The sequence below is a fragment of the Falco peregrinus genome, chromosome 14, assembly GCF_023634155.1.
Source record: "Falco peregrinus isolate bFalPer1 chromosome 14, bFalPer1.pri, whole genome shotgun sequence".
NCBI lineage: Eukaryota > Metazoa > Chordata > Aves > Falconiformes > Falconidae > Falco > Falco peregrinus.
In genome coordinates, this window is record NC_073734.1 from 19,756,786 (window position 1) to 19,778,090 (window position 21,305).

The 21,305-nt window shown below is 41.4% G+C and overlaps 1 protein-coding gene across 2 annotated transcripts in view; it reads right to left on the bottom strand.

Annotated features, from left to right (window-relative positions):
* Positions 1-12,804: 12,804 nt before the first annotated feature.
* TOX3 (TOX high mobility group box family member 3) overlaps positions 12,805-21,305 on the bottom strand; it is a 76,974-nt gene continuing 68,473 nt past the window's right edge. For both annotated transcript variants that reach the window (XM_055818896.1, XM_055818895.1), the window contains exons 4-7: positions 18,947-19,216; positions 17,360-17,587; positions 15,991-16,071; positions 12,805-13,808 (exon numbers count right to left, since the gene is read on the bottom strand). In XM_055818896.1, the coding sequence (XP_055674871.1) occupies positions 13,071-13,808; positions 15,991-16,071; positions 17,360-17,587; positions 18,947-19,216 (1,317 nt within the window). In that variant the 3' untranslated portion in view covers positions 12,805-13,070. The remainder of the gene's footprint in view (positions 13,809-15,990; positions 16,072-17,359; positions 17,588-18,946; positions 19,217-21,305) is intronic.

The following is a 21,305-nucleotide window of genomic DNA, read 5'->3' on the forward strand; positions in this document are numbered from 1 at the left end:
GGCAAGAGCAATGGGATGGCTGGTAAGAGCAATGGGATGGCCGGTACAGGTGCTTTACAGACAAGGAGGGCAGGATTTAACCTCTCTCATGAACATATCAGAGCAGGTCTTCAGCTGAGAGCACAGTAGCTACGTGCTGCTTTTCTTTCTTTTTTCTTTTTTTTTTTTTTAAAGTAGAAGTTAACTTTTTATTTAGTTGAACAGGCCTGAAGTAAATTCTACCAACTTTCATTTTCAAACTACAATAGCCAATAATCACTTACAATCCAGGTGCCAAGGAGGTGTGCAAGAACCTTTTAAAATGTAAAACAACATGATTCTGTGACAAATAGAAAGGAAATCATTTTCAATCTAAAAGCAGTTGGAAAATTCAAGATGTGTTCTCATTAAAAGTGCCTTCAAGATATCAAGGCAGGCTTTCTCTATAAACGCCAGATGAATAAGAATGGTAAGTAGCAGCTATGATGTACAAAACACTTCAATGAACACAGTTGCTTTTGGTTTATGCTGCTGGGTTGGCTTTTTTTAAGCAAACCTGTTTTGCTTTGAAGAGCTGTATATGGACCAAAAGTGGGAAAAGAAGTAGGGAAGAGAATCTAATCCCGCCACTATGTGAAGACAAAAAAAACCCAGACTGGTTTTGCTTTCTAACCAACTACTGGGAGGGTGGAGGCAGCGTTGTTTTTTTGTAATGACTAGCTGCTTAATTGCCGAGGTGCAGAAAGGCAGTGCACTCACAGATACATGAACGGACTCATACTTCAAGGGGAAACAGTATCAACCCTTTCAACACCAGCTGCATCCCTGAATTTTCCCCAAGCTCAGTATTGCTCACAATCACTCATGCAGGGCTGCAGAGCTAAACAGGACTGCACCGGGCACCGAGTCAAAACCGCCTTCACCTTGCTTACAGCAGGTGTTTAAGCACAGCTCTGAGTTATAATAATTCTTTTACTTTATAAAAGTATTGAAGCCGCTCTGTCAGGATTTAGTCCAGTAGCACCAAAGCCACAGTGAGCTTTACAACTGATTTCAAGAGGACATGGCTAAAACCCCACTGGCACTAAGCTAAAACCATAGGATGGAAATGCTATATATGATACCGTAATGGGTTAATGAATCTTTATCCAAGTGCTGTTTAATTCACAGAGGAATCTTCTATCTATTGTGCTCCAAGGACTCAGTTTCTTTCAGTACCTGACCAGCAAATCTCAGTCACAGCAATATTTGCCTTGAGCTGCAGAGGATCAGCCGCTCACCCCGTACTTTTCCACATAGGAAGCCCAGGGGGATGTTTTAAAGAAACAGGTGCAGTTATCAGCACTTAAACATCCCAGACTGTAATTAATCACCAAGAATAATAGCGACTTGGTTCAGCTTTTCATGAAGCCACCTATTTAATCTGCTGCATTGGTTTTAACAAAAACCTCCTTAACAAACTTTTTTAGAAACTTGCTTTTATAAAGTGAAATCCTTAACAGAACCAAAAACTAAAATAAAACGAAAACATAAATCCTTTGGGAATTCTCATTATTTCTGTTTCCAAGGACTGGAGGAAGATGAGGTGGATTATGAGCAGTTACAGGTTTTTCTACTGTTCTTAAATCTTAATTATGTTTCCTACACAGGAACATACTTCATAAGGAGCTTAACTTTAAGCGCGTGCTTAAGAGTCATTGAATCCAAGAAGAACAAGGTAGAGTCAGGATGCTGGCAACTAGAAATGGTCTCTTGGTGGGTCACAGATAGTGTTAGTTTGTCTCTGGGCTCAAAGGCCGACAGAGGCCGTTGGTGCCTGTGGGAGAGACAGACCGGTTTGATTTCAGCTGGGCTTTTATCAGTGTGTATAATTTTTCTGTAATTAAAATTATGAATTTTAGTCAGATTTTTACATCTAAATACATGCCAAATCAGTATCACCTGAATCTCCATAGGCTTGAACACCTGCTTTTGCAGTGCACAGTAAGGACCACAATGCCATCAGGCCAGCCCTTACGAGTTAGTGCCCCATACTCCATCCTGATCCCAACACCCGTCACGACGTCAGCCAGCTGAACGCCTGGTTAGTAACTCTCCTCTTCTCACTCACTGACCTACACCAGCCGGGAGGATGACAGCAAACCCCCTGGAACTGCTCTCTCTTTGTAGGCATTTCCAATCAATTACACCGAGTCCCACCTTTCCCCTCGCCGCCTTGTTACCAGTTATTTTTCAGCAGCATCCAGAGGCCACTGGCCAGATCAGTGCCACACTATGGTACCCACCACCCCCAGAGCAAACTATCCTTGACCCCAGGATAGTTGCAATTTAAACAGTTAATGCGTTGCAACAGAAACAGAAAAACATCAAACCCTCAGAAGTGCATGATTACAGGCTGGAAATCATCTCGCTCCCATCCCTCCTCCTCCCCAGGCTTTTAATTTTACAGGGGACAAAACATGTTTTCTGCATGTGTGCAGAACTAGTCCTTTCCAATAAATTCGTGTTGGCTGTAGCTCTGGATCCTCTAGCGATGGTGACTGAAGACAAGAAAAGCCACCGACGGCCACTCTTGTCTTTCCGCTGCACAGTTCACAGCTGGCACTGTTCTGGTGCTCCGCAGCCAGCCCCCGTCAGGGCCACCAGCAGCCCCCTCCAGGCCACTGGCATCCTTGAGCACCCACACAGCAGACACAGCATTCCAATTCAGACAGGTTTTTCTTTCCTGTAATGCCCTGCTCGGGCAGCACCTGCAGGAGCACCTTACATCAGCAGGAGAGTGCGCTTGAAATGACGTCCCAGGTAAGTGTTTGGAAGGGACCTGCAAAGCGGGGGCATCTCTGCTCCCCCCCGCCTGATGCAGCCAGCAGGCAGAATGCCCTTCACCCCCAGCAGGGCCAGCACCAGCCCGCGTGCCCCGTTCCGCAGGGAGGGGTCCCCCCCTCTCAGGGACTTCCTATGATGATCCTGAAAGTCACTTCACCTTCGGCGTTGCCTGGCTGGGTTGCTGTCTGGCTGCTGAGAACAGGCATCAAAAACTAATGGTATGGCCTCAAGTCTGCATAAAAATGAGAGTACTGAACCAGCGGTAACAAATGGAAAGTAGCATTTGCCCTCAAGAACATCACTTGGATAGTGCCTACACGTGCACCGTGCCCTGCAGGGACTCTGCAAGCCTGTCATGTTATTCCCAGTTGAATATTACAAGCAACAAATACAATTCTGAAGGAATTTTTGCTGCACATAAAAACTCATGTAGTCCATAATTTTTTTTTTTTATTATTATTATTATTCTTTGGTACTCTCAAATAACCTGAAAGCTATTTTATTTTTCTCTTGTACAGTTTCTTGATTTATTCAAGTTTTATTTGCCTGTGTTCTCTGTCAAGCCAGTACCACGTGAAACGCTTCTGGTTTGCTGCACCAGACGACGCTGACACAGAGTGCTCGTGCACCCTTGGATTTCCTTGGCTCCCAGATGCTGGCTGGAGATCTGTGTAATTAAAACCATGCTTCCCCATACAACCACCTATTTGGAGTCTTTGCTCTGAGTAGCGCAGCGACTGCTCCTTGTTAGGGTTTCTTAAGGTTGAAAATTATCCCAGAGTACATAGTATATGTAGTCTATCCCAAAGTAATGTAGATGAGACAATATCTAGTCATTTCCTCTTCCTAAGATTACTCCCAGCACGTGCCTCTCCCAGTGGAAGGGAGGGCTTGCGCAGCCCCCCCCCCCTCCTCCCTGGTAGCACCCATGATCACCCCACATGAGAGCCATGGCCCTGCCACGGATGGGCTCCCACAAGAATTGTGCAACTCTCCAAAGAGGTGACCTTCCTCCGCTGCTCAGGCTCGTGTTATCTCAGCCCATTTGTTTGTTTGGTCCTCTTGTGCTCCTGGCTCCCTTGGAATGGCCCTGGAAAACTGTGAGTTACTACCCGAGATAAAAAAGATAAGGCCAACAGTCTTGCCAACTGGGATGGAAAGGATTTTAAATCCACCTTCACTACAACTGTATATTAGCCAAAACTCATGTGCAGTTAGGAATACTACAAGTATTTTGTGTTTTTTTACAAATGAGGCCCCTCATACTGTTAACAGCTATTACCAAGCCTAATTGCACAGTAGTGCTATAAAATAAAATGTAATATAATACTTACACTTTCCAATTACACAATAGTAATTGTGAATAATTACACAAAATCTTGGGCTTTTTTTACGGCTAACACTGAGTTTGTATACACTATATAAACACCATCTGTAGAGAACGTAAGACACAACTTCTGTTTGAGCACAGATACATAAAGCTGTATCATCAACTTTTTCCGCGAGCATCCAGTTAAACAGCCATCATCTGTATCTTCTGCCAAACTACCTCGATTCAGCAACTTACCCTTTTGGTTGCCACTCCCGCTTCGTTGCACCCCAGCACACCTACCTCCGGTACTTTCTGTTTATTGCCAGCACATCTCTGCCCGTGGGCCGGATCCCTGGCTCCACCTGCATCCACCCCTCCCGGGGCTCCCTCCGGCGCGTGTACCAGCGCACCCTGCCCCAGCCCCTCGGCGCGCTGGTACGATTATGCACCAGGGGCTGACACAGAGCCCTGGTTTCCAAATTCTTGCCCTGAAAAGCTTTTGAGGTGTTTCAGTAGAAGGCTGCCAGTCGTGAATACCAAAGCAGGGGCTTTTCCCTCTGCAGAGGCCCCTTCTTAAGTATAAAGTACAAACAATGAAAATGAAAAGCAATAAAAAAAAAAAAAAAAAAAGAGAGAGATCTGGGCTTTGAATGCTTCTTAGGGTCAAGCACTAAACCCTCTTTTGACAGCTACACAACCCACACTTGTTCTCCTCAAGAGAATTTGACCTCAAGTAAGGAAATGAATAAAGTGCTTTTGTCTACAGTGGACAAATACGTTGTTCTAAAGCAACAAACAAACTTCAGATAAAATATACAGATAAAGATAAGGGAAAAAGCCCCACACTCCCAGATATGAACCCCCACTATAATTTATGCAAATGAGGAAAAAGAACAAAGTATTTTTGATTTCCTTGACTTTGTAGTGTATGGCAGAAGGTTAATCAAACTAAAGTGTTACGTTTCTCCTCTGTTATTGATTAACCAAAGTCAAATAACATTATCATTTTGCTTAATGCATTTAAATCACAAATATTTTCCCAGATGCTCTGCAGAGTCACTTTGCAGATCGCAGTGGAAGTTGTTTACGTGCCAAAGCATTGAGGCTGGGCAGAAACACTTTGCTGTGATACCAACACACCCCCAACAGTGTTCATTTTCTCAGTTCACGAGGAGAGCTGCTGTTCCTCCCTTTCTTTTGAATTCTCTTTATGCAAGAATTATAGCTACAGGATCTGAAAAACTCAGAAGCACGCTCATAATGGCTGCGGTTTGGTGCCCATCTTCAGCTAAGCCCTGGCCCCAAGTCCCCTGAAGTCACTGGGATTATTTCTACTGGCTTCACGACCCGTTACTTAGCCCTGAGAACACGGAAAAATTTGTTTTAATTTTTAATAGGTCCGGTGCTCAGTGGAGTTGCTTATGCAGAGAATTTGGCCCAATGTCACGGAAGCGATCCCCTGCCCGCTGAAGGGGCGGCAGCTGCGCAACCGATCGCGACAGGGCCGAGGAGATGCAGTGCTCCACGACTGGCCACTCCTGCTCCCTTTGAAACTAACCATAAGATCTTGCATTGACTTTTAGCACTAAAATGATGTGAAATGGGATGAGGATAGAGCCTACGCTGATGGACTCATGGCCAGTGCCTGCCGTGTCCATCAGCTGTGCTGCGGGCACTGGGCCTGGAACAGATTCCCAACGGGATCTGCCTGTTGTGCAGCTGAACTGGAAGAGATGCAGAATCATGTACCAATTAATTTTTGCTGATCAGCAGCTTTGAAAATGGAAAGAAATAATCAGAACAAACTCAGCCTTGGATTTAAAGCCAAGTACAGCTTCAGCAGACTTCAACAGAAGTGAATGTCAAAATATTACATTTTAAATACTATTTTTGTTCAAAGATGTTTAATTTGTCCAAGCCTGCTAGCAAGCTCTGGCTGTTTTCTGAAGCGAAGGATAAGGGTTTCATTTGCATTGGGATATAACATAAATAAATAAAGGAATCAAAAAAGAAAGGCTGCTCGTTCCTTATAGAAACACAAATATCTCTAAATCGACGCCTGGAATTACATGTATTCTACCAGGAGCTCAAGATCTGCCATAATAGACTACCTGCTGTAAATGACATAAACACTTACAGATTTATCTGCCACAATCTTATAAAGGGAGAAAGTCTGTTTATACAAGGATGATAGTTATCACTAGCTTCATCTATATTCTGCCAGTGCCACAGTACGCTAAGCAGTAACCAAATCCTCTGGCAGCCTGTGCTGCGAAGTACCTAGAATGTTACCCCCAAACCCCCCCAAACCTCATAGATACATATTTATCTATATCTATTTACACATATTATAGACATTTTCCACATAAAATTAAGTGCACGCATCTGGACATCTTATTTAAACAAATAGGAATCATGTACGTGGCCTGTTTATTGGTTTTAGAATCATAGAATCGTTCTGTGATCCCACGACTTCATGATTCTATGATCACGAATGTAGACTATTTATTCATTTTTTTTTTTAATCATCAGGAAGAGGAGGAACAAGAAGGGGGTCTGGAAGAGGAGAAGCTCTTCAGCAGGAACTTTCCAAAGGTGGTAAGCAGGGAGGAGCTGGGTGCAAGAGCTGGCGTGGGGTAAGTCAGTCCTGACTGCTACTGTGATGAGCAAAGCAGCGAGAGATGTGGAAAGGGACAATCAGAAAAGTGAGAGGCTGGGAGGAACAGGGAACATGATTTGGCTGATGCTACAGAGCAGCTCCACGGCCATTGGGTCCCATGGCATGAAGTCAATAGCCCAACGCCTACTGCCCCGTGCAAAGAGCACGGAAGGCGGCTGCTCTCCTGTGAGGCTGCAACACGTACACACGCAGGTTGCTCGCTACCATTGGTTTATGCTTAGATACACACATGTACATTGGTGCAGCAGCGAGAAGCCCCTGATCAACAGCTGATAGGGCAGAATTCTCAAAAGTGAGCTCTGATTTTCAGACACTGAATATTCAGCACTTCCAAAATTAGGAACAGGAGAGAAATTAAGCAACGGGACAGCTACTTACGATTTTTTCAGTATCCATGCTGTATGGTCAAGTCTTATGATTCATGGAACACCAAAACCTCCAAAATTCGGCACCTATAACCACCAGTGCAAAAAGCCTAACACGTGGGATTTATCATTTACGTATTTTATGCTACTGCAATGTATGTGTTTGTTATCAGTACGCTATGGGACACAGCACTAACCAAACCTGCCAGCAGTAACTATAGCCTTTAGGTTCCACAAATATTGCCAGCAGGTCTAATGGTGCTTTGTTTGCCTGCATTTATTTCTCTGTTTTGTAAATACAAATATTTGGTCAAGGCATCTGCTCAGCCAGGAGCTGTGGCTGCTGATCCAGGTGCAGGCTTCCCGACCTGCGCGCAGCACAACCCCAGCTAAACAACTGAGTGTACAAACCACCAGAGAGGTAGTTAATTCTTTACACATTTATGATGATACACAGTCACTGAACCAGCACAAAGGTTAGATACCTGTACTTGAAAATCAGACCTGTGACCGGTTTAGCAGAGAATTTAATAAAGGAAAATGCAGAAAGTGTTAAGTCAGGTTACGTTACTTTTAGGTTCTGATTATTCTTATTATCGGTACTTGGAATTGTTTGGAAAACAAATACAACGTTTTATAATTAGACCCCTGATCTATGAAAGCACTCAAGCAACTGTGTAACGGAGCATATGAGTAGTCGCTTTAATGAAATTACTACTTATATACATGAATTATCCACTCATTTTAAGTGATTTGCTGGATCAAAGCCTTTCTGTTTCAATTAGAGCAGCAGAGTTAAAGTAACGCAACAACTCCAGTTTGGAGAAAATAACAGACCAAAGGTGGCTATGTCAATGAAGATATTTTCAGAGGAAAGAGAATAAATGATACCTGTAGGAAGCGCCCATATACCTACACCACGTCAAGTACAATTATCCATTCATTATTTTTTTACCAAGAGGATTAAAATAAATTTCATTTCAAACCTTGTAAGAAAACTCTATGCTCCTTTGGTTTGTGTAGGGGCTGAAGATGTTAACGCTCCAAGAACTTGGACAAAATCCACTATTTAAAATATCACTTCTACTTTTTAACCACGGTAAACAGAGTACACTATAAATCTCCAGCGTAGCCCATTGAAGTGTCAGAACAGCTCATTCAAAGCCATACATTCTCTTCTGAAAGATTTTAGTATTATAATCAAAAATTCTCTCCCTAAGATGCACCTGAGAAGCATTAACTTCTTGGTGACTTTAAGAACCAAATCCTTTAATACAAACCTAGCTTTTCCCACAGGCACTTGAAAATATTTAGCATTTTTTCAGTTGAATGCAATTTTCATAATAAAGTAGCTCACTCAGCTACCTGACACCGCAGACAAAGACACCGAGTGAGCAGCTCCTGCCAACTTAGGCAGAGCATGATCACAACCCCCAGTTCCATACGTAAGTAGGCTTTTAAACACCCAATTGCTGCAACAGTTCAAGTAATTTATGTGCTATATGTTATTGTTACATACTTTAATTGTTATTTGTAACATATGCACTTTATTCCGTAACGTCTAGACACAAGTCTTGTACACCCAATGTCTTTCAGTCAACCTTAACCGAGGATACAACAGATCTTAAATTTCTGCAACATTTGAATTCTGCCTCTGTGACCAGATTTCGGGTACCGAAGGAGCCCTTTGCTACTCTAAACCCAATCCGGACGCCTAATTTTAATGCTTGTGGTTTAGGGGCCAGTAATCAGAAAGACACAGATTCCTCCACATAAACACGTGCCCCTTTTGGAGCGGCACCGACTCATCCCTACTGACGCTGCTCCCTACTTTTAGTCAACTGCTCATTTAAATTTTACTGGCAAGCCTCTCAGAAAAGTACGGGAATGAGGTATATTTTGTTCCGTGCCAAAACACTCAGTCCGGTCTATCAAATCCGAAACATTCATATTTAACTGCATCTCTGGCAGTTGCCAGGGTATCATTTTAAAACTACAGTATATTTTGTTAAATCAAGCCCTACAATGATCCTGTTTTCCTTCCATCCACTTAGCTTATTAATGCAGGCTAATACTGCGTGTTCTTGTGGCAGCAAAACCTAAAGTGTACCAGGAGACTACAGTGATAGATTACACGTACATGCTGTGTCATATCCAATTAACTCAAATTGACTGTGTACTGCATTATGCTGTTAGTGCATGGAAGATCAATAAATATGGAGAAAATCCAACGAGGCTCTCTCCATTCCCATCCAATTCTAGTAGGTCTGAGACAGATCATGCTCCTATGATGTGTATGCTGCTGCTGAAGAGGGCAGGTGGTGCATAGACACCATTCAAACTTGGCCTATTCAATCTAAACTCCTCTAACTCGCCATTCATGCATAGCAAAACACCATCTGGTCCTATTTTGCCTCCAGCAATCACAGCTGACCAAAAACGATAATAACAGCTGTTGCAAAACAAAAGCCAAACAAAGGGGGGAGGGAAAGGTTAGAATGAAGTCCAGTGCTGCAAAATACTCCATGAAGTGAGAAATGGAAAAGGAGCCATTCAAACAGCCAATCCCCACTGAAAAGAGTCACCGCAAGACTTCTGGTTAAACTTGAGATATTTAATCCATCTGTCCTGCAAACCACAATGGTCAGGTGATAATATAAAATTGAGATTATGTTGCATAGAGGTATTTAAAGGCTTTGTTCTCCAAGTTAGAAACTAATGACCCTGTGTCAGCTAAAAATTAAACCTCCTTATGTTCTTTCATCATGTGTCAACCTGGGTTAATGTGAAAGTAGAATGTGGTTAACCGGGGTGATAAAGCATCTGAAACCTTGGGAAAAGAAGGGAGCAGTTAAGTGCTTGTAAATGATATGAAGGAAAACATTCTTTAAACCGTGCACGACGCTGGAATCAGACGGCTCTGCATTCTTCCTGTATAAATTGCATATTAAGCGATTTAAATTAACAGTTTTATTTATGACCTATGATAGCAAAGTTATTCACTTAGACTGAGGGAATACGAACGCCAACTTGCACAGTTTGAAACACAAGATGTTCTGCAATATGCTGTCGTGGGTAATGTAAAATATAATTTTGAGGCAAGCAGGGAGACGCTCCAGTTTTTCAAGATTCAAATTTTGATATTTAAAATGTACAGTCCCGCTTGATGATTAATTTTTTTTAGCTGCGGTAATTAAAACTATTTTTCCTGGAATTGAACATCAGTAGTTCAGCAGCTCTTAATCAAATGTGATAAAACCCAGGATTTATGAAACCATTTAATGAGTGTAATAACACCTGCTTCTCGCTGCAAATAGTTGAAAACAGACTTCAGTTGTAATTAACTCTTATCACTAGTGACATTTTTCCAACGATACTTCATAGGTCTTCAAAATGACAATTATAGAACTAATACACAATTACTGTCACATGCAGTTTAGCAATTATTTCTGAAGACATTTGTCTAAAGGTTTCAAAACGACTATAAAATGGTTCCCTTTGTTATGTAACATTGGCTAAAACCGACACACACGAGAATCTCTCTCCGCCAGCCTTTGCCACGCCATCTCTGATGCAGGGAGGCTTCCTCACACTTGGAATAAACATCCTCTGTCCCAGACATTATTAGATATCATACTAAGGCTATTAGGAGCATGGGTAGCCGTCAACCAACACCTATTATGAAAAGCTTCAATTCGTACATAATTTTTTTTTCTGCTCCAAGAAAACTATAAATTTATAATTAGAATCTCTTGCTGTTCAATATTTGTACATAATAAACAGAGTACCTGAGGACGATGAAATATTGAAAGCTGAATTCATTATTAATAAACTCACACAGTGTAGCACCTCTTCTCTCCAGTCTGGCTGCAACTTTTTGGGGATCTATATTCCATTATTTTTGGGTTGTGGTCTAAGCGTGGTAGCCACGGACATCGCCTCAAACAGGATTAGGATTCTGCTCAGGTTTGACACTTGCTGTTTTTAATTTTCATTTTATCATAAGCAGTTTAAGATTGTTGCCAGTGGTAATTTGCAATTTTTATCAAGACCTCTTCATTATAGCTTCTGACAGGACAGATGCTGTAATTAATCATGCCAGACAACTGGGGATAGTGGTCAGACTGCACTCACAGCACAGATATTGCATGAATAGAAAGAAGAAAATAAAAGGATTTCTCCTCTCTGTCCAGAGTAAAAATACATCAACAGCACTAATAACCTGACGGCACATTGGACGCGAATGTTTCCAGATCCTTCATATGAAATACGTGCCCTCTCCATCCCCTCTCTACCATGTCCTACTTTTATGACAAAATAAAAGTGAGCCAGAACCTCAGGACCAGCCCGAGCCAGAGCTGGGGCCTTACAGACGGGAAGCCCACGGCAGTAGCTGCCTGTACATCCGAAGCTCAGGGATACAAAGAAAACCACAGTCATTTGTGCTTACTTGCATCTCTGAGCACTACCGCTGCGGGACAGGTTGGCTCTCCTGCTCCTGCAGCTAAGTGCAGCACAGGGTACCAGGAACACACTGTCACTCAGCGCCTGCTTCCCCCCTCGGAAGCCACAGAAAACTCAGAGAAGTTGCACGCGACTCTTCAGCACCGTGTCTGGATGGATCCCAGAGCTAATCACACTCTCGGTTCCGAGCGGTACCTGTTTACCCAGCACATTTGATGAAAATCCAAAAAGTTAAGGAACTTTTCCAAGCAAGGGTTTGCATTAAGGAGACATTTCTGTTTTTTCTACCAAAGACTGGTGGCTCATCAGTTTTACTGAAATGTGTTTATTCTATAGCAAGATAAAAGCATTTATTTTAGATAAGCAAAATACAAACAACTTAATTGCTGCTATCATAACTCATAAAAAAGTATAAAACAGCATAAAAACACAATAAGCAATGTAGCAATTAATAATTCATGTTACCAGTGTTTACATTAAAGCCTCATTTATGAAAACTTTACAACACATGATATGAAAACTTACAACTTTTAAAGAAAATATTTACATTGATTATTCAGTTGTGGAGTTTCATTTAAATATTCTACTGGTTTTAGAGCGTATTAAAAACTCTTGTATTTTTCATCTCAGCTTTCCGTAATAACAGTTTTATTTAAGTGCATTTCCCTTTTAAAAATACAGTGTATTAAATCTGAAACTCATCACTTCGACACAGAATATAATATTCACATTTGTTCTGTAATTGGAATTAACATAAGAGGGTAAATGTCAATATATATTTTCTTACAAACTATGGTAGGTTTATTTGGAGAAATGAAGTGAAAGGTTGGGTCAAACATTGAAGTTCAGTTACTTGCATTTGTTTCTCTGAAGACATTTAGGAGAGAAAAAAAAAATTAAGAGCTTTGGCAAAAATCTGTTTTACTCTATTTTTTCATGACAAAAAATGCCATCAACTAACTCACGTCATACAAGTATGATTGTATGAAATCCAATCATCATTTTACAGGTAGTTACAACTGTGCTTTAAGGGCTTCATGAGTTCATACTGCCTTGAAGTGCACTATTCACTTTTAGAGAAAGAAGGGTTATATATCGTGTAACTCTGAAAGGCCATTTTGCAGTCATAAGGTCCAGGTATTTATTAGGCCATTTGATTCACATATTGTAGGTAAAGCTTAAATAAATTAAAAAGGCATCACATGAAAAAGAGCACAGCTTTTTTTTTTTTTTTTTTGAAACCAAATGATTTATAGTCAGCTAAAAGATGATACACAGCTACATTGTAGTTCTTTATTGCCTATCTAATAGACACTTTAGAGGATCGTTTGATCTGTTATGCATCCCTGCATAACTACCATCAACAATTTACAGTTTTCAGCCAAATATGGTTTACCCCTACCCCCTCCATCAACACAAAGCCATGTTGCAAGATCATTTATCTTCAGAAAATACTGACCTGCGATAGTACTTGAGTCTGTGTCTGAGACTGTATTTGTGACTGGTGCTGCTGAGGTGCTGGCTGAGGGCTCCCAATGGCAGGGATGGGAGAAGTGATCTGAGAGGCTACCGGAGAATGCTGCTGAGGAGAAGGCTGTGACTGGTGTTGCATATGCTGCATTTGCTGCTGCTGCATTTGCTGAAGCTGTATATGCTGCAGTTGCTGTTGCATTTGCTGTTGATTAATTTGCTGCTGGAGATGCTGCTGCTGCTGCAAATGCTGTTGCATGTGGTGCTGAAAATGCTGCTGTTGCATCTGTTGCTGTATTTGCTGATGCATTTGATGCTGATGTAGTTGCTGCTGTTGCATCTGCTGCATCTGTTGCTGCTGCAGCTGCTGTATCTGGTGCTGCTGGCTTTGCATTGAGGGACTGACTTGAGATGGAGATGGCGTTGCCACCATGTTTGTTCCCATCGAGCTTATCAACGGAGCTGCAATGTTTGTTGGCATGTTCGGTGCAACGGTAACAGAAGCTACAATCTGATTCATTGGCAGTCTCATGGTTAAAGGCTTTGGAGCAATCGCTCTAGGAAGGGACTGTTGAAGAGTTTGAGGAGATGCCGATACTGTTGCGTGTTGAGAAAGAGAAGTATTCAGAATGAGGGAGGAAGACAAATTTGTGGATGCCAATGTTTGCTGAACAGAACGAATTGTCTGGGCCTCAGCAGACTCTGCAGCAGCCTGTGTTTGGAAAAGAAATTAATTGTCTTTCAACAGAAAAAAAAACATTGTTACTGTTTACATGGAAATGAAAGTCACAGCTACTCAGGGAGACTTTGTTATCTTTTGTTTTCTATCAGAAAAGATCAATCGGCAGTCTGATAAAGATCACTGATCCACTGATGTACTATACCACCTCTTCTTCTGGCTGTGTACACGGTACCTCCAGTTCTTACCTGGACAAAAAACCTAACTTGTGCCCTCGTTCAACACCAGAAAGTCACAGAAGTCATACACATTCTGTGGCTAAAAGAGCTAAAAAGGGCTCAACACCTTCTATATTTATATGTTTTCGAAAGAAGCCTGTCCTTTAGGAGACCGATCTGAGCAGAAGCATTTCCCCCCATGCCAGTTACCATAACGTAAGAGGAGCATGCAAACAACAAAACTTCTCGAACTTTTTAAATTTGGGTGTTGCCGTTCTTCGCATCCAAGGTATTGAACCAAGGTACCTTAGACAGACATCCAGGAGAACACTGTCAAGGCACCCAGCTGAGTCCCCTGGAAGGGGCACAGCGGCACCAGAGGGGTGACTGCTTAGGGAATCCTGCCTGCTTCCAGTGCCCTGGAGCTCACCGGTGAGACACACCTGTGGGAAAACCACAGTCCAGAGAGACCTGTGGCAATAAATGAGTGCTCTGGTGCCTTTGAAGGCATAGTTTTAGCCAGTATATCTTAAAATGTTATGTATGCTTAAATGAGATATAATTAGGCCTCAAAGGTAGGATTCTTTCATAGTTTTACACATCTGTATCGTACACAACACGCAGAACAGTTGCTTAGAACACCAATATAAAGACAATGGAGAGAAAAAGTCTCTTCAGCACAATTAGCTTACATGTTTTAGACATTTACCTTAGAACGTGTCGAATTGTGCTGCAGAAGTGCCTACTCCACCCCTACTCTCAGCAGCTACCTCAGGTGAAAAAGCTACAGCAAGGATGTCTTAAGTTAGAGCAGATGAGGTGGATACTGGAGTTAGGAGTGTGATTTCCCACAAGTTACTCGGCTGTCCAGGTCCCAAAGATTTGGGGAGAAAACATGATTTCTGATGTTTTTGAAAAGGAAACTTGGAATTCTAAACACCTTTGAGGGAATGGAATTTGTCAGTTCTAGCTGTCATTGAACATAGCACTGATACTAAAGGCTTTGAGAATATTATCTAAGTCCTACAGACAAGAGAAAACATGCAGCTTCTCCATAGAAGAAGAAATCTTCCAGCTTCCAAGAATGCATGTGTGTAATTTTGGCTGTTGTATTTTTAATCATTAATTAAAATACACAAATATCTGTGTGATTTACTAATGCTCTGCAGTTGTACATAAAAACAAATACTCTCAGGAGTTAGATAACATCACCTTCTTCTGTTGCTTTCTTGAGATCAAAGATACTTTTGTAATGGATCTTTATGAAATGTTATTAGAGAAATAACTACCTCAATTAATTTTTACCCATATCTTAGATGCCTATAAGCTTATTTCGATCTGTAGTATTCAAATGCAACAGGTCTACAACCAGTGTAGCACTGCCAGTTAAGAAGGTAAATTCTCAAATAAGACAGCAGAGCTTTGTTTTCTTCACAAGTTTTATTTTAACTCGAGGTCTGTTAAAATACTCCATGTGGCTCACTGCCAGCTAGTCCATTTGTAAGTACTCTCCAAATTCAGAGCCACCACGTGGGGTTTTTTCCCCCCTCACCTGCAAGAAATGCTTAAGCTTTGTCGGACAATAACTGCTCTCCAGCTCCACGCAAAGCAAGTCTGTCTTTCGAGAAGGAGCATTTGAAAAAAAAACAAAACTCTGTGAATAGCTTGCAAATGTTAATGGCAAAAGGGCAGTACATCCTTCATGACTAAATTTCACTTTTGTAGCTAAGTGTGTTATTTTGCCTCCATAGATACAGGAAGATGCACGTTTACCAAGTTATTGTTTGGTAATCATAACTGTACCATTAGAGAGATGAAATTTTCTTTGCAGAGACTAAGCAGGGTTGTTCAAGCAGCAGCACATCTTCTACAGCCATATCACAGAAATCCTAGGATTCTACTTTTATTTTGAGTAACACCTCCCCCCGAAATTTAACAATGTAAACACCATTGCCAAAAGTGAACTTGCATTACACTGAAGGCATTATTAGGCTTACCTTAGAAACAAGGCTTGCTCTATAGGCAGCAAGTGCCTTTAGGTATTCTTTTTTGGCGGCTTCAGTTTTTCTTTTATACACCTATTAAAAAAGACCATAATTTCACCAGCTTCAATTATTAAGGCCTTTTTGCCAGAATGTTGTCAAAATCACTTGCAAAGAAATAAAAAACACAGACCAAGAAACCTGAAAACACACTACTCTTAGATGTGCTTTTTCTTCCGTGAAAGATCTAAATATTCTTGCAGGTGGTTACAGACTTTCAGGTCTACTTGCTGGACTTGCACCACAATTTCTGTTGATTTATCGTGAATAAGAAACTTGCTAGAGCAGACTACCTATGCATACTTTACTTCTCCAGGAAAATATATTTTAATGACTGTAAGTAACAGGGGTATTAGAACACTAAGTATTTCAGATGCTGAAAAGGTATCTGCAGCAGCATAAATAGCAAAAAGTGCTTATGCAATATTGCTTTTTAAATATTAGAACTATGCATTAAAAAAAAATATCTTTATACCTTTAGAAAAAGTGCTTCCTAGAGCTTGGAGAATTCACTTTCCCCAAAGACAGTATGAAAGACCCCCATGGAGTTAAACAAGAACAGCTAGGCAGAAATGTATTAATTGGCATTTTTCATCATCAGTAAATTTAAAGTTCACCTTTAAAACATGTCCACCACTGTCTATTAGATCAGATTAAATGTTTCCAAATCTGTTTCACGAACAACTAAGAAGCTTACTGGGAGCTGCGCTGCATATCAACAGGCAAACAGCCTCAAAGGATATTTTTTTTAATTTTTTTTCCCCCTTCAATCCATGTGTTGGAGTTACATGTGTATAGAAAGAAGAATAACCCTCAAGGAAGAACAAAACTCATCACTCTGTACCCAGTTTGAGTTGGAGATAACATTTCACACACAACATTGTAATGAGGCACAGAGGATTGGCTTCAAAGGTTGGAAATCAACACGCTTTGTAACAAATTCATAAGGCAGATCAAAGGAAAATGGTAAATGTGCCGTACCTTCCCCTTTTCTCTTCTAACTTCTGATTAATAGGAAACAAGAGCTTTGAAATAGGAATCATCAAAAGATGGTCTTAACAGGACTCTAGGACAGTATCACCTGTGCTTTTTTACAAACTGCCCTTTAAAATTTAAAGACAAACACAGCCATTTAGCTACCTACTGGCTCCTATAACAAAATGCTTTTTTAGATGCCGGGGCTTCAGCAAGCTTAAAAATCAGTGGAGCTCTATTGAGCCTACACTAGAAAATGTCATGGTCCACTCCGAGCAGAGGCAGGAGGAATTTTTTACGAGGATTACGATGTCACCTCTTGTGAGACAACCCGCGATCAATTTTTTACCTGTTTCTGTTCTTCTCCTAAACTGTCCCACATAGATGCCACTATTTTTGAAACGTCTCCGAACGTAGCATTTGGGTTCTGCCCTTTAATCGCAGCTTGTGTATCCCTGAAGAAAAGGGCGTACGCTGACACTGGCTTTTGTGGCTCATTGGGATCTTTCTTTTTCTTCTTCTTTGGAGTCTTGGGCTTCTTGCCAGAATCTGGGGCGGCTCTTTTTTCTCCAGTAGCCTAAGAAACAGTAATAACAAGAACAGTCAATATAAGCATGAAAAAAAGTCAGATTAATTCCAAAAAGTTATTGACAGTCTGGGTTAATAATATATGGATAAAGCTACTGGGTAGGCAATATTCTGGCGAGTCCTGTTGTGCAAGCCTTTCTCCTACCTGCTAGTACTTAGTCTCAGCCTAATCTCGTCGGATCTACCAGAACTAAATGCATGAATAGGTACTACTCATTGTAACCGTGGCTCGGAGAGTCAAATCCTATGAGCCTGACCTGAAAAAGTACACCCCAATGCCAATTTGTATTTTAAAAAATTAAGATTTAATCTATAGTATATTTTGAATAGGCAATCTATGTTTTTCCATTAAGATGTAATTTCAGCAGTGGTGACTCAAAAGACAAGAGCTCAGAGGCATTTCCTGATTCCCAGATATGATGGTCAACTTCGACATGGGTCAGGGGGTTAACAAGCCCACCTTTCAGGCAAAAAGCATTACCAGCTCTGCAGCTTCTATCCACCCGCAGCAAGCGCCCACCGTGCCCACCACCCCACTCTGCCGCTCCCAGGGCAGGGACGGATGCCTGCAGCTGGAGGCTCCGTGGCGCCAGGCACCAGCCCTGCCCCATGCCCCACTCCTGCCTCTGGGATGGGGAACCCCCAGAGCAGCACGCCAGGACCGCAGGTGACTTGTCCCCATGTGTGCCATGTGTCCTGCACCTTCTTTCATTGAGCTACGCACAGGTCACTGCAACAAGGGGGTAAAGCGGCTCTAAATGCACCCCTATGATAGTCATCATACTTTGATATTTTGAGGCTCCTGTACCCTGATCTTTCCATATGCACAATTTCCATTACCTTAATGAGAAAACCTTTCATGGAGCGGTCTAAATTAGGCCCCTTAAATATACTGCTATAATAACATTCATGCTTTGTTGATAAAATTTTCCTTTTATAACAGATTTATTGAAAGCAAAATGTAAATTAACTAAGTTTTCATTCAGAAGAAAGCTTATTTTATTTCTCTCTAAATGCATCTATGTTTTATATGACTCCAGAGAATACCCAAATGACAAAACTGTCCAAAGTTGTCAAGTAAAGAGATTCACCGTATCTATAAAATCTGAAATGAATTATGAGTGTACTAGACCAAATATATACGTGTATTCTTAAGTTTATTAGTATGGAGGTATTATGGAAACTTCTTCAGTAAAGCAGCTACACAGCAAATGAATCACTTTCCACTATACTGTAACATTTGTATTTTATATGACCCCACTGCAGCTGAGATGCTACCACCACACTTCTGAAAACATCGCACATAGACATGTGAAGCTTACTCACTGCAGCACATGGAGTGACTTACTCTATTCGATTCATCTGCATCTTCTTCATTTATAGAGCTGGATGGGGAAGGAGTGGCTGATTTACTTGCAGGAGGGGAGGGAGAAGTGTGTGGCAAATTAGTGCCTCCTAAATTTAGCCCCAGCTGCGCACTTAGCTGAGACTGGTTAATGGTGGTTAGCTGAGAGGGAGGCAGCATTCCCGAATGAGCAGCGTCAGTCATATGGACAATAGATCTCATAATCAGAGAGTGATCCTGGCGATACTGGGCAACTTGTGTGTGAGGCTGATCCTAAAAGAGATGGAAACATTATTTAGTCATTAGCAGTTGCCATACAACATTAGCACATCAAGTTATTTGCACCGGCTTACAGAACTGACACCATCAACTTGCAGTTTGTTTCATTTCTTTTTAATAAATTAAATGCAGCAACAGTTACTGTACTTGCCCCAGACTTCACTTCTTCGGTGGGGAAGGTTTGTGGAATAAAAAATAGCATTTCCCCATTTTTAAACATTTGTCCTCTTGATGTGGTGTGAAATACCCACATAAACAACAGGGAAACAGCCTGCCTGATGGTACAGGGAAAACACTGCAACTGAGAAGACACAAGCTGCTGTCAAATGCCAGAAGTAAACAACACCGGGGCGGGGGGTGGGGTGGGGATATATATATATAGAGAAAAATCTTCTTTCTTATTTTCTGACGTTCAATTATTCTTAGCTGTTACTACTAACAGTAGTAGGTATAAACCAATCCTGTCCGAATGGGATTTTAAAGTTGTTTTAAACAAAGAACACTGCCCTGCCAGGTCTTGCATGCAGCCACTGCAGCACACTGGAGAACCGCTCAAGTAATCCCGATCACTCCTAAAAATCCTTGTTTGCAAGTATCACACAAACCTACATATTTAATCCAACAATCAAATACGGGTGGGCGCAGTAAGCTATGTACCAATCACCAGCTCCATTTTTCTTGTACCTCACGTCTCAGAAACTCAAGTGCTTGCATGGTTTGTTTCTACTCTTTCTCGAGGGCACAAACTATGTCATCTTCTACCTCTGCACACCACTTACTGTGTTTGTAAATAAAAAGAAGCCAGACCCTGAAGGTAAAGTCAACTGAAATCTGCCTATGAACAACTCAGTTTTCTTATTTTTAACCACACATGGATCAATACACAAAGAAGGAACATTTAAACAGAAAACAAGCTTTTTAAAACAGTAAGTGAAGAGAATAAATAGCTCACAAATTGATTCAGCAAACTGATTAATCTACAGCCATTGTTTGAACAGACAGAAACATGAGAAATAAATTAGATTGTGAAAACTCTTTCATTATTAATAACCTACATTGCAATTAGTAGCAGGTGCAATGATCCTTAATGAAATGACAGAACAAAACAGCGATTCTGGGAGCCCAGCATACAGTCCACTGGACTTCCACAAAGGAATCCGACCTTCCCAGTGCTCTCTTATTAAGTGTGGATAAGCCCAAACGCGTTTTCTAAAATCTGTGTCACCGTGGAGGTAAGTTTAGCCCAAGTGACTTTCCTCTTACTTTGTACCACTCTTCCCTCAACAGAGGCAGTGGGGTCTGTGCTCCTGGAAGCCTTTTCTTGGACGGGACAAGTGCAGCCATACAAAGCAGCTATACGTGTGTTAGAGGAGACGCACAGCCTGCCTCATCCATCCCACATACAAGTGCTGCAGCACACTGCTTCCCTATAGCAATAAATCATATTAATTCTGATTTGGGCACTCGCGTGTCTTTCTGCCGAAGCCTGTACAGAAAAAAATAAATCCTTCTTAGCATAAAAGTACATGTAGCATGGCACCTGGATGCAATACAGATGAAGTAAACCCCACAAGCTCGTGATCTAGATCCTATACACTAAGTCTCACCCTTATTTTCCCCGTGCATTCCAAGCCGTTGCCAGCTTGGCTCATGATCCATACTGCACCACACTGCTTTTCCTACTTCTTAAATTCTTCTAATGTTTTCCAATAAAGGAGTGTAGTTCCTTAGAGTTGAAGGCATGTGCCAAAAGTGGTGCACTTGATATAGAAAGATCAAAACATCAGACTTACCGGCTGAAATACCCATTTGCTTCAGGGCACCTTTCTGTGAAAATTTACTACTGTTAACTACAGGGTCATTTTGATTGTGACTTGTATTGGCAGCGGCATCTGGAAGTCATTCAAAGTCTTTTGTAAAAGGATATCAATTTCTGCATATTACTCCATTCATTTTAGTTTATAGACATTACTTTACTGCACGAAGAAATACTCTGCTGGTAAAGCAAAGGTGCAGATCATCAGAATGGCCTTCTCTCAGAAATTAACTTTCTTTGTTATTTTGCAGACAGTACTTTCTTGGA